The sequence below is a fragment of the Zalophus californianus genome, chromosome 14 (assembly GCF_009762305.2).
Source record: "Zalophus californianus isolate mZalCal1 chromosome 14, mZalCal1.pri.v2, whole genome shotgun sequence".
In the NCBI taxonomy this organism is placed as follows: Eukaryota; Metazoa; Chordata; class Mammalia; order Carnivora; family Otariidae; genus Zalophus; species Zalophus californianus.
Window position 1 is genome coordinate 967501 of NC_045608.1, and position 13597 is coordinate 981097.

At 55.4% G+C, this 13597-nt stretch overlaps 1 protein-coding gene and 1 non-coding gene across 12 annotated transcripts in view; both read right to left on the reverse strand.

The window, feature by feature from the left end:
• EP400 (E1A binding protein p400) overlaps positions 1-13597 on the reverse strand; it is a 98429-nt gene that overhangs the window by 33026 nt on the left and 51806 nt on the right. For 9 of the 11 annotated variants that reach the window (XM_027575725.2, XM_027575723.2, XM_027575728.2 and 6 more), the window contains 8 exons: positions 13335-13553; positions 11126-11290; positions 9530-9685; positions 8236-8330; positions 7504-7775; positions 3864-4066; positions 3607-3776; positions 2262-2458 (listed from right to left, as the gene is read on the reverse strand). In XM_027575725.2, the coding sequence (XP_027431526.1) occupies positions 2262-2458; positions 3607-3776; positions 3864-4066; positions 7504-7775; positions 8236-8330; positions 9530-9685; positions 11126-11290; positions 13335-13553 (1477 nt within the window). The remainder of the gene's footprint in view (positions 1-2261; positions 2459-3606; positions 3777-3863; positions 4067-7503; positions 7776-8235; positions 8331-9529; positions 9686-11125; positions 11291-13334; positions 13554-13597) is intronic. The other 2 variants (XM_027575727.2, XM_027575729.2) reach the window with 2 other exon arrangements.
• Positions 2649-2778, reverse strand: LOC113913416. Its single transcript, XR_003517200.1, has one exon. It is a non-coding gene; the product is annotated as a small nucleolar RNA SNORA49 (small nucleolar RNA).

Consider the following 13597-nt stretch of genomic DNA (forward strand, 5'->3'; position numbering starts at 1 on the left):
CAGCACCCCGCCGGCAGCCATGCCCACTGCCGACCCGTCTGGGTGCGTAACGAAGGCCATCACACACGCAGCTACCTACTCTCTGCCTCCGAGCCTGGGCGTCCCACCAAACGTGGGGGCAGCTGGACTGGCCCGTTCGGATGCTCAGGTGCCTCCCCCCCTTTCTCAAAGAAGGGCTCATTTATCTTTCTTCTCAACTTACATGAGCTATCTAACCCTCTGTCTGTTGTGAGAATTGCCAATAATTGTCCCAATCTATTATTTGTGCATTAGCTTTGTTTATGGAATCTTCTTGCAAAACCAAAACTTAAGTTTTCATTTTACTACAGTCAGGTATGTCTGCCTATCCTTCCCTCCAAGCTTTCTGTTTGGCTAAAGTGATGCCTTCAAGCCACAGGTATCATCTCTTCAATACTATGCTAAGACCGCCGCTTTGTTTCTACACCTGCGTGCCTAACGCTGGCGCCGGTGTTCTGGCCATAAAGCGGGCACAACACTCCGACCCCAGCTCTTCCTCACGGTCCACGGTGTCAGCAACAAGCGCTAAACGACCTGCACTCCAATGAAGCTGGAACCCCACCCTGCTGGCTCACGCTCGCGCTGTTCACTGCTCGCCCCCAACGACGAGCCTTCCCCCAGACCTCTCCACTGCAACCTTTGTCAGCGTTTCTGTCGGCCGTTATCAGCTACCCTTCACTCCAAATACACTTTATTTATTTTTTTTTTTTTAAGATTGTATTTGACAGAGAGAGACACAGCGAGAGAGGGAGCACAAGCAGGGGGAGCGGGAGAGGGAAGAAGCAGGCTTCCCGCGGAGCAGGGAGCCCGACGCGGGGCTCGATCCCAGGACCCCGGGACCATGACCTGAGCCGAAGGCAGACGCTTAACCGACTGAGCCACCCAGGCGCCCCTGGATAAAGTGGTTTTTAAAGGTATTTGGAGGGGCGCCTGGGTGGCTCAGTCGGTTAAGCGTCTGCCTTCGGCTCAGGTCATGGTCCCGGGGTCCTGGGATCGAGCCCCGCGTCGGGCTCCCTGCTCCGCGGGAAGCCTGCTTCTCTCTCTGCTGCTCCTCCTCCCACTTGTGCGTGTATGTGTGTGCGCTCTGTCTCCCTGTCAAATAAATAAAATCTTTGAAAATAAATAAAAACAAATAAAACCCACTTTATCCACTCACAGGTACACACGCATGCACATACACAAACCCCCATGACAGCTTTCCTGAAAACTCTTCTGCGTGTTACTGTCGCTTCGGGGGGAGGACATTTTACGCACCAGGTCTTCCCGTGCCAGAACATAGCTCAGTCTCCAACTCCCATCTTATCACGTTTTGCACAATTTGATTCTTGTTTCCTACACATCCTGCACCTTCACTGCCAAGACTGTTCCTGACTTGTGGATCAGGGTTACTGAGAATAAAATAGTTTTCCCATTTCTGGCTAGTAACTGCTAATGGGTCAACGATTTCAGTAACTGCTGAAAGCATCACTCAGAAAAACGTTGCTCACACGACACTGGGAGAAGAGGGGATTTAATGAGACTGTCGCGTGAGCCATTAAACAATTAGAAGGATGCGTGGAAAAACATACAGCAAACGTTACTAACTTCTATCTCTGAGGGATACTTCTCCTTGAACCTCAGAGAGGCAGTAATGCAGCTACTTATATTCAGCCTCGGTGGAAGGAGTGGTCACCTGCACAGGTGGAGGCCTTGCACACGGTGCCGCCGCGCACACACCAGCACGCACGGGGGCAGGGCCGTCTGGTGCTAGCACGTATCAGAGACCCACTGTTATCACACCACGATGGATGCTCCAGCAGGTTCAGAAATACAGGGGAGAGGCTCCTCCACTTTCCTCGGTTATGTGAGGGGCCAGTGATCCTCTGTGTCTACAGGCAGTGCCCACGGATTTGAGTTCTTTCAGTCGCTGCTTTAGTGACAGACGACTCAAGCCAGGTAGCAGCTGGAACACTGAAATATAAACCGCCCTCCTTGGGGGTCAGGTGCACGACAGGTGCGTGTCGAGTGCACAGCACAGCTGCGTCTGAGCAACATAATTCGATCAGTTTCAAGCAAACCAATTATAAACTGAGCAAATGTTGGGCCTAAAGAAAGAACAGACAAAGCAGCAAGCAGTCTGCCTCAGAAAAAACAAACGATGCGGCAGAAACTTCCGGAACAAGCTGTAGCGTACCCTTGAGCCCCAGCAGCACCCTCCTGCCCCCAGGCCTCCACGGACTCCGTGTCGCGCCCGCCACCCTCACCTGTAGATGTGGACGTCCTTGCGCCTCCCGATCCGCTCGCACCACTCCTGGGCCTTGGCGTCCATCACGGGGTTCAGGTCGTTGTCATAGAACACCACCGCATCGGCCTCCACCAGGCTCACGCCTGTGGCGCGGCTGTGAGTCGACAGAATTGCACAGAAAATCCTCCTGTCTCTGTTGAAACTCCTCATCAGCTCCTGAGATGAAGTAAAGCTCTCGGGTTAGCTCCCCTGGTCAAAGCGGGCACAGCTGGGGCACATTCTGACGCCTACCAGCCAGGAACAAACGTCTGGCCCTCTCCCGCTTACCGATCACAGACACCCCCCACACTCTGCACATGCCAGGCCTCACTGACAAAAGGAAAACGTCAGCTCCCACCTGACATGGACTGTCAGCTCAACCCGTAGGCCCCAGGAGAACACAGAGTCTTCCCGGGGAGGGACGTGTGCTCGGTCCTGTACCCTCAGGCAATGCCAGGGCCTTCACAGCAAAAGGCCCAGGAGTAAGGCTGAGGGAGCAGGGAAACAGGCCCTGCCGTGATCTCAGCACCAAACCCGACTGTCACAGGGACCCCTCTTCTTCCCGGGGAGTCCGCGTGTGATCTGTTACATCACTGCCGAGGAAACCCGTCTGCCAACCCCATGCTGCACCTCCTTCTAGGCCCTCTGGGTGTGCGCGCGTGTGGGCTCACACGGGCTGGCAGCCTGCTTCCGGCAGGAGCGTTCTGCTTGTGCCACTACACCCCATGCTGAGCGCTCTAATGACCGCCGTGCAGTCCAGCCCACGGCCGCTCGGGACGGCGCCACCCAGCAGCACGGCGCACGCACGACCTAGCGACCCATTCTGCGGCTGCATGTGTGCATGGCTCCAGGGAGGAGCAGTGGAGCCGCACGCCCCACACCATCAGCCTGACTCCTAGAAAGCTGTGCAGCTTCACGCCGGCCAGGAGGGCCTGAGATCACTCATCTCGCTGTGCTGACCCAAGCAACGCACCTTAGCCACTCTGACAAGTGACAGGGGCACGCCATGTGACCTGCATTTCTCACAGGGTGCCTCGTGGGGGCTGCGCCCACGCTCTCACCCCCTGGCTGCGCCTCAAGCGCGCCGACCTGCTCCCTGTGGCCGCAGGCCACCACGCCCCGGTAACAGCGCGCACCCCGTAACAAGACGCACGGGCTGCAGACTCGCTAGAGCCCAAGGACGTGGAGCGGCCCCTCCCCTCATTCCGAAGGGCCGAACACAGCCCAGCGCTCACACGGCTCTGAGAAGCCAGGGCAGAGAGTGCAGATTCATGCGAACGACACTGCACCGTCGACGGGAACAAAGGAAACCCCCTCTTCCTTACCTGCCGTTGCTCGCTATTGGCGTTTTCATCGATCCTGATGTAGGTGAGGTAATGGAAGTTCAAGAACATTTCTAAAATGTCCAGCATGAGAACCATCTGTGACAAGATCAGCACTCGACGTCCTTCAGACTTCAACTTCTGAAGTAAGATGGCTAAAGCTTCGAGCTTTCCTACGGAGTGGACAACATCAGGTTTCTCACAACCCAAGGCAAGGAAGGCCAACCTCAAGGCCAGCGCAGACGGGAGCCCCGCAGTACCTGAGTCAAACTGGACCAATCTGAGCTCAGGAAACCGGAGGGAGCGCAGGGCGGTCATCCGCTGCAGCTGCTGCGCATAGGGAGCCGTGTGCTCTCTCAGGCAGTGCCTCAAGATCCTCATCCTGTGGCTGTAGAGGGATGGCGGCCTCGCCACCCACAAGGACGGGGGTGCAGCCACCACCGGAGGAATCACACACACCACCCTGAGAAGCAGAAAGCACTGTGTCGCACACGCTGCCCACAGCGTCTCCACCAGCAGCTCATCTCAGGAAGCAACAGCTCAAGAAGGAAGCGGGCAGAAACTTCCAATGGTGGAATGGTCAGAAAAGCCAGGGTGCCTAATTACAGTCACCACCGGGGTGACATGGCTGCTGGCCCACACCATCCATCACAGCAACCATGGGAGTGGGTCCCGCCAGTCCTGGCCAACAACCACCCCCCAGATGGAAACAATCAGCGCAGGGCACCCCCAGAGACTGCAGGAAAGGGCGCAGAGATGGCGCATTCCCCATGAAAGTCGTGTGTTCTGATGGGAATCTGGGGGTGCAGGTGCTGCGTCTCCAGGATGGTCTGGGGGGAGAATACGAACCCCAGAGCTGGTACAGCCACCGTGCCACCAGGAGGGAAGCCAGACTTAGCAGGAAGGGGCCCTGCTGAGAGCAGCACAATGACGACTCGGATGGGCCATTACAGCATGTGACACATGCCCTCCAGACCTCTGGATGCCACCCACGCCAGGACAGCCTCACTCTGGAGGTCAGCTCAAGCTGCGTTTCCCTGACTTGCTCCCTACCACACGCAAACAAAAAGGCCATCTAGCCCCAAAACATAGGTGGACAAAATCAAAGCACTAAATAAATGGAGAGCAATTCCACGTTCACTGATCTGAAGAGTCCACACGGCCAACACGTCCGTTCTTCCCAACCTGACCTAAACATTTGGTGTAATCCTAATCCAAACTTCAGCCAGTTACTCGGTAGATTACCAACACACTGAACCTAAGGCTAACATGGAAAAGCCACAGGCCGGAAGGCCCACACAATACCGAACGAGAACAAAGCTGGACAAGGGACACTGCCTGGCACCGGGTCTCTCTGTAAAGGCACAGGGATCATCGAGACAACGCGGTGCTGGTGAGGGAACAGGCCAACAGATAGGATGGAGGGCCCGGAGAGAGGGACAGTCACCTCAGCTCTCCCAACAGAGCGGAGACTATCTCTCAACAAGTGGTGCTGGAACAAGTGGACACCCACACGCAAACACACGAGCGTGAAAGACTCAGCCAGACATCCTGGCTTCCTAACAGCGCTACCCAAGAAACCCCAAATAACCACCAACCAAGATAAATTTGATCAAGCCTCTGAATCCAGCAATTTACAGACAACACGGGGAACAAAGCAACATGTCAGATCATACCTTGAGCAACCAATTCAGCAAATCCAGATTCTGGGAAATTCTACAGGGAAAACCACCAGGTTTCCTCAACAAATAAATAGCAAGGGGAAAAAAAAGGCAAGCTAGAAGCACAATCTACAGATTAGGAGCTACACGACATGTATCAGTCAACTGCTACGTATTTACTTTACTGTGATTTTAATGTGAACCATAAAAACATTTATGAGACAACCAAAACCGTGCGTGTGGAACAGACGCTTAACGGTATTAAAAACTGTTCTTTTTTTTTAAGTGTGATAATGGTACGGCGACTGTGTTTCTTTCAGAGCAGAACAAAATCTTATACAGGAACTCGTGTTTGTCCGGAACTTGCTGTAAATAGTCTGTGCCTCGGGGTAGTCAGCAGGTAAAACAAGACTGTAAGTGTTGAAAGTGGGCTATGGGTACGCTGGGGCTCACTGCGTTATTCTGCTTACACACATCTGAAGATTTTCTGAAATACGAGAGTCTTTAAATGGGGGAAAAATGAATCTAGACACAGACCTAGTCCCTTCACAAACACCAACTCAGACTGGACCGTGGATCTAAAGGGGACGCAGCCAAGGGGCCCCCAGAAGAGGACGCAGGGCGAGCCCGGGTGACCAGGGCCCGGAGAGAGGGGCAGGCAAAGATGACTTTCCAGGCCTAACCCCGATGGCATGGCCCGTGGGAGGACAGAGGGCTGGACTTCAGCAAACCTAAACGCTTCCACCGTGTGAAAGCCAATGACACGAGGAGACAAGCCACAGATGAAGAGAAAGTGTGGAAAACACCTCTGACAAAGGACTGTCATCCAAAACACACAAAGAACTCTTAAAACCCAACAATAGAAAACCCGTTTAAAAAATGGGCCAAAAACCCTAACAGACACCTCTCCAAAAAAGAGACGCACGTGGCAAAAAGCTACGAAAACAGGCTCCGCGTGGTATGCCCTCCAGGAAACGCAGATCACAACAGCCATGAGACACCGCTGCACGCGTGTGAGAACGGCCAGGACCCGCAGCACGGACCACAGGGACGTGACGAGGGGCTGCAGGGGCGCTCGCTGCTGCTGCTGCTGCTGGAGGTGCAGAAGGGCGCACTCAGCTCGTCTGCTGGACCATCTCCTACAAAGCGAAACACACTCCCACCAGATGATCGCACAGTCACGCTTCTGGGTTTTATTCAAAGGGACTGAAATTTACGTTCACACAAAAACCTACACATGGACGTTTACAGCAGCTTCGTCCGTGACTGCCGACACTTGGAAGGAACCAAGACATTCCTCAGTACGTGATGGACAGACGGGCGCATCCGGAGAAGGGAGCGTTATTGGGAGCTAAAAAGAAATGGCCGTCAAGCCACAGAAAGCTATGGAGGAAACTTCACCGCTCCTCGCTGAGAGAAAGAAGCCCATCTGAAGAGTCCGCAGCCGATACGACTCTGGAAAAGGCACTGCTAGGGGATAGTAAAGAGGTTGCCGGTTACCAGGGTTTCATGGGGAGGGGCGACCAGGCGGAGCACAGGGCTTCAGGGCAGCAGGAGGGCTCTGCGCGCTAATGCGGTGGATGCGAGCCGGGCCACAGGAGCGCTGCCGGGTCCCCACGATAAACACTCGGCCACGTGCACAGAGCAGAAGAGGGAAAGAAAACCCATCCTCGGGCTGGACCTGACCTGTGCTCAAAGCAGGGAACGGAGTGCAAACAGCATCGACACTAGGTGGGGCAAAGAGGAAGCCAAGACGCACGGTGGGCGGGGGGCGGGGCTGGCCCAATAGCATCTCTGTTTTTGTTTTCTCTCCTAGAGCTAGTTTCTGAATTTAACTCTTAAAGTTTCTCACCATGCAATGTGAGGTTTTTCATGTGGTTTTTAAATAAAATGTTCCTTTAAAAGAACATGGAGAAACTCATCAACCACACAGTGGTCTGTTCCACGTACCCAGAATGTACCCAGGCCAGCCAACGTTCACCCAAGTGCTGTCCGGGGACCGGCCCAGTGCCCAGGGGAAAAAAAAGCCACCTCAGGACACAAAGCCCTCCCGGAGGGTGGAAAAACGGGCCGGTGCCAAAGCTGAAGACCCAGGAAATGACTCAAGACAGACGTCTGAGAATAGCTCGCAGAGAAGGTGACGGGAACAGACTCCGTGACAGGACGACAAGCAGTGCCGGAGGCCCGCGGGAGCCTGTGGAGGAGAGCGAAGCGCAGGCACACACGCAGGCTGCCCTACCTGTCGATGACATCCTGCAGGCAGGCTTGCCGTTGGGCCAGCGTCAAAATCAGGTCCTTCTGACCATTTGAGGGCGACGTGTGAGCGCTCGCTGGCCCGGCACCCTTCCGCTGACTGCTGTCAGAAGCCCCGGGCCAAGGTGTCTGTTCTCGGCTGACCACGGAACAAATTCGCAGCAAATCTCTGCCATAGACGGGGGCTCGCGAGCAGCGCCGCTCGTTGACAAAGTAGATCTGGTCCAGTCGCTCTTTCAGAAGTCTGCTCTTCTCCTCCTTCGTGGGAAAGTGTTAAAAATGGTCACTGAGGCCCAGGGCCTGGTCTCGCCAAGCCCCGTGGTGTCACTCGCGCACGGTGACCCTGAGACACCCGTGTCCCCTTCTACGGCAGACCGCCACAGGAAGGAGGCATCTGTGTGCCTCAATGTGTGTCTCTAACTGAAGAGCCTCTCTCCAGACACGGTGAGATTTCTAATGCCGGGGAGATGGATATGAAAACGTAAAACGTGGAAGAGAATTTCTGTAACCACAAAACCCAGTTTCCTTTGTTATGAAATGTGCTTTTAAAGTCAAATTCTGGGATTCAGAGGGATGATGTGCTTTCAAAGGCATGTACGTCGACAACACCATTAAATATCACAACCGTCCCCCCAACAAGCAGCTTCTGAAAAACAACTTCCACGGGTGCAGGAGGGGCCCGGGCCCCACACGGTGCCGGTGTGGGTAGGGGCCATACCTGGGTTGGCCCTCCGACAGGCGAGGCTGGTTTGGGGGCCATTCCAGGTTCTCCAGCAGCCAAGGGATTGACCGCCACTCGCCCAGGCACACCAACTGCAAAGCAAGAGGGAGGAGATGGAACGCAAAGCTACGGTGGCTCTGCAGACCCGTCCTCGGGCAGCTCGCTCTCACAACGCATTGACTCAAGCCCTCATCACTCAGGCCCGCCCGCAAAGCACTCCGCTCTCCGGCCGTCATCCGAGCCATGGGCCTGTCTCTCTCCACTGGTGAGTGCCCAGTGCGCTCAGAGGAAGCACGCACACCTGAGGCCCGAGATCATCCTCAATGCCTACCACACAGCGCTGCAGCCACGTGGCCACGCACACATGCCCACACATGCCCTGGACTCCACCTGCCCGCCTGCCCCCAGCAGGGTTGGCGTTGCCCGCGTCCTCCAAAGCAGGATGGGGCCGTCGCCGCACCCCAGCGGCCCACTGCCAGCAGCCAGGCCAGCCACGTGTTCTGACAGACTGCACGGGAGGCACTGAGGACTGACGGGGCCTGGGGTGAGACAGCCCCTTCAGGGGACGGCTGGGGGCGGGGGAGGTGGCTACTGCCTTGGGGGGACAGGTGCCAGCAGCAGCTCTGGTGGGGTGGGAGGGGGCCTGGAGAACAGAACCAGCCACGGGTGGAAACGCGCGCCACGGCTAGAACACAGAAGTGCTGCCCTCCAGACCCCACGGCACGGCCCCACCCAGTGTCACCACAGACAAGACAGAGACCGGGGCTGAGCAGGGACAAGGGCTTCGGGTCAGGAGGGGTCCCCCTGCTGCTTCCACCCACGAACCCCACCCGCCTGCCCAACCTCCTCAGCAGACCACACGAGGCTAGGCATGTCTGGGAGGGCCAGACCGCGGTGGGAAGCAGGCCATGGACGGGCCAGATGGAGAAGGGCCCAAATCCTGTTCCATTACCTGTCCCAGGGGAAATTCTAGCACGCTCACTAAATGTCCGTGTGACCTTAGCAAACCAAATTTCTCATGATTCCAAGCTTCTTGTCAGAACAAAAAGAAAAAACTCTAGGCGAGTGGAGACCAGTCATATTCCAGATTCCTCTCAGAGGGAAAGGAGAGAGAAAACAGACCAGGCTGACAGTGGCCCGTCTGCGGAGAGCAGAGACCGTCCCAGCGGGATTTGCAGCTTCTGAGACGTAGCCACGGGCACAAGTCATAAACAGCTCCCTGTTACCTTAGAAGCAAAGTCTCACAGAAAGAAGCTTCAACGCGTAAGTGTTCCCGCTCAGGACACTCTACCTGGCGCGGTCACGGGGGCCGGGCCTGGGCCGCCGGTCGGGGGCTTGCTTCCCAGGGCGTTGAGGGCGCCCGCCTGAGACATGGTCTGCACCACCACCGGGCCCGGCGGTCGCAGGTACGGCTGCCCTGGGGCAGATACAATCTGAAGAACGCTGCCTGCAATCACAAGAGCACCAAGAGGGTCACGGGCTGCGCGTGCCGCCTCCTACCTGCTACACGCAGCCCATCCAAACACACAGGAACAAATGAAGCCACAAACCAAACATCCAAATTCAGATTTACTCCAACAAGGCAGCACAGAGTTCAGTTACTTGAAAAAAATGAGAGTATTTCATTGACAGTTAATGGAAAACTAAGGAACACAGTCCCTTCTACTTAAAGTCAAGAAAATGCTCCTCTATTCTTTGCCCTTCCTGACTTCGGGCAATGCAGTAGGCACCCAGGATGGGTCTGTCAGGCCTGCCTGAGGCCCCAAGCCAGTGCCAGGGCAAGAGTCCCAGCTCTGGATCACACGTGGTACCGGCTGGCCCGTGAAGCCGATGAAGGAACGTTCAAACACGCCCTCTAGCCTCAAAGCTCAGCTCTCTCCGCACTTAGTTTAATTAAGGAGCCACGTTCCGCCTTTTGTGTGACGAAGTCTGACATCGTTTACTCTGGAGGAACGTCCCCATGCCGGGTTCCGCGCAAAGCAGAGCCTGCCGGAGGTATAGACAGATGGCCTTACCCCTGTGGCCAGAAAACTGAAAGAACAGGGAATTAGGCCAAATTACAAGCTGTCTTTGCTGCAGGCTTCCTGGGGCCTCCACTCCGGTGTGTGTGACCTTCCAGCGCCCGTACGGAGCGTCCCAGTGTGGGCTTACAAGCGTGGCTCACACCCCGTCCCGGGGGTGCTGCTGTGGGTGCCACGTGTGGCCTACGCCCACAGCCAAGGGGGGCTCAAGCTCTAAGCCGCTACCATCCAGTCACTTAGGGCTAATCCCAGGGTGCCCCTCGGACTGGCCCATCTTCTGACAAAGCAGTTGAAAGCAGTTACCACAGGAATACGTCATGCGCAGACAGAGGCCTGAGAGGCTTTGATCTAGGCATCAATGCTGTAAAACCTGTACATGAAAGAACACAGCTTCTACATAATTTGCTAGTCCTGTGGTGGTTCTAGGACAAGTTATTTCACACTAAAATTAAAAAGTAACAAATATCTCTATCTTGATTTTAAAAATAGGGAATATTTGGGGCACCTGGCTGGCTTAGCCAGTGGAGTCTATGACTCCTGATCTCGGGGTCGTGAGTTCAAGCCCCACACCAGGCACAGAACTTACTTAAAAGAGTATAAAAATAAAAAAATATAAAAATGAGCAACATTTCCAAAGAGCCTGTTTTGTCAAAAAAAAACTACCAGCTACACAGCACACGTCCACCACAGGCAAGCAGGTGCTTTGCTTGTTGCCCGGCCGGCCCTCTCAACACCCCACAAGGGAAGGCTCATGCAGGCCGTCTCCAGGTGAGGCACCTGAGCTCCCAGGGCTGCCTGACGCGCCCAAGTGGCAGCGGCAGGGGAGAGACCAGGCCGAAAGCAGGGCACGGGGCGCTGTCCCCTACCTTGCAGCTGTAGGGGCTGGCCGGCGGTGAGCTGCCGAAGCTGGCTGTGCGACAAGGTGAACTTGTTCCCCTGGAACTGCAGTGTCACCGGGGTCTCTGGCTGGGCGACCCGGCTCTGCGGCCCCGCCAGGGAAGCCAGCTGGGCTATTTTGACCACCTCCCCACCTGCGGAAATGCAGAGGAAGACGGGATTAAAACCTCTGGGAGAAGTCTGCAACTGTTCTACTGACGACCATTCGTCGTCCAGAATGACCGTCTGCGGTAAATGGAAGCGTCATGGAAACGTTTCTTAGGTATTGCTTCCTAACGCTTTCAGAAAATAATCATTTTAATAGAAAAGAGAAAATTAATATTGGATCTTAATGGTTAATTTATTTAATCAGAACTGGTAGAGATTTTCGATATCAGATCTTAATTAACCAAACTACCAACCTTTTACTTTTCTCTCCAACCAATGAAAAAGCAGCAAACGTCAAATACAGCAGAAATCTATTTGTAATATACCTTGGAACTATCATATACTAAGTATCAACCTCTTTTTTTTGTTTTTGTTTTTTTTAAGATTTTATTTATTTGACAGAGAGAGAGAATGAGAGAGAGCGAGCGAGCACACATGAGAGCGGGGAGGGTCAGAGGGAGAAGCAGACTCCCCGCTGAGCAGGGAGCCCAGATGCGGGACTCGATCCTGGGACTCCAGGATCATGACCTGAGCCGAAGGCAGTCGCTTAACCAACTGAGCCACCCAGGCACCCCTCTAATATCAACCTCTTTAGAAAACTTTCAAAATGTGAAAAAGTACGTGTCCAATTCAGTGCACAGAGGTACACAAGATTATACCCCTCCGAGTGTAAGAGAACGGGTCACTAGCGTAAACACATCACACAAACGTGGCTGTAAGAGATAAAGGTTCCCACTAACTTGGACTAGACTGTAGGATTCGATCTAGAACGCTGACTGAACAAATGCCAGACTCGACACTGCTTAACACATCGTTTGTGAAAACATAACTCGGATGGAGTCCTGTGCACTCGGCTCAGAAAGGTACTACCTGAAGGCGCTGAGTGAACGCCAGGGGTACAGCGTTCTGCCCCCCAATGGCTGATAGTGGAATATAAACGCTCCCCTCAAAGAAATCCATGCCAGAATGATTAGTGACACCATACAGAGAACAGTTAGCAGAAGACCAGGAAGAAACCCAGAGGCCCTGCCCCCAGAAGCTGTGCACAGGAGGGACGACAGGAGGCACCGAGACGTGCGTGTGCACAGAGTCCCCGGCCCTGCTCCGTCCACACAGAGCGAAGGGCAGCAGGGGGCTCTGCCCGAGCTCAGCTCCCATGGCACGGCCCCTGCAACACCTGTCCCTGGCAAACAGAAATGTCACCCGTGCAGGGGCTCCCTCCCCCAGGCAGCCAGCAGGACTGTAACTCTTCACTCCCTGGCAGTGGAAGCAGCAAGGTCTCGTCACAATAGACTAGCCCGAACTCGGGGTCTCCCCGTGACATCCGCCCCCCAGCTTCCCAGAGAGACCTCCACACACTGGTCACAGCCACCGAGGGGACGTCTGAGAAACGGTGCCTACGACCGTCTGCCTAAGGGCACTTCCTACAGCCCGATCAGCAGGGGCACATGAAAGATATGCAAATATGCTAATGACACTGGTCACAGTAAAAAGACCTAAGGAAATGTGGTAATATTGTGACGTTTTCATCACCAATTTATTATGAGACGTCTCAGCTGAGCAGGAATTCACTCCAGGCTTCAATGTGATCATAAGCGAAAGAGTCAAAACAAGTCGTGGTTTTTAACAACCGGCACCGGTTCCCTCGCTGGCGAGAACATTACGTGCTCTCGCCTGAGTACCACCTGCTCCCCGGGCTGAGCCCCGTGGCCGACGGAACCAGCCTCTGGCTGACACTAAGGACAAGTGAGGCGGTCAGCACACCAGCAGAGCATGCGCGGGAGGAAAGCAGAGCTGATGTCCGGGGGTCAGGAGAAAGGGCAGAGGAGGACAGGGCCCTGACGCTGGCCCTGCAGAGGGCGTCCCTCTGCACACCTAGGGCCAGAAACGACAGCGTGGCGAAAGGCAGAGCCCGGGCGTGGGGTTAGGGAGACAAAGGGAGTGGACAGCAAGGCTCTTCACACACGCTGATCGGAACACAACTTCCCGTGGCAAAGACGTGGCAGAACCGGGAGGGGCGAGGCCACTTACTGGGCAGGCGCGCCTGAGCCTGCGAGGTGAGCACCAGCCCCTGAGGCAGCGCGCTCTGCCCCGCCGGGTGCGAGGGGGCCTGGGGCGGGGGCGGGGGCGGGGCCCGCGGTTTCGCAGGATGGGCTGGGCTAGGTGCTGCGCTGGAGGTCGAGGCGGGCGGCTGTCTCGGAGCGGGAGCGCCGGTGGAGGCCTGGGAGGTCTGAAACGGGGCTGCCGCCACTGCAATCGATAAGGTTTGTTTGTGCAAAGCCGTTAGAGGTTCT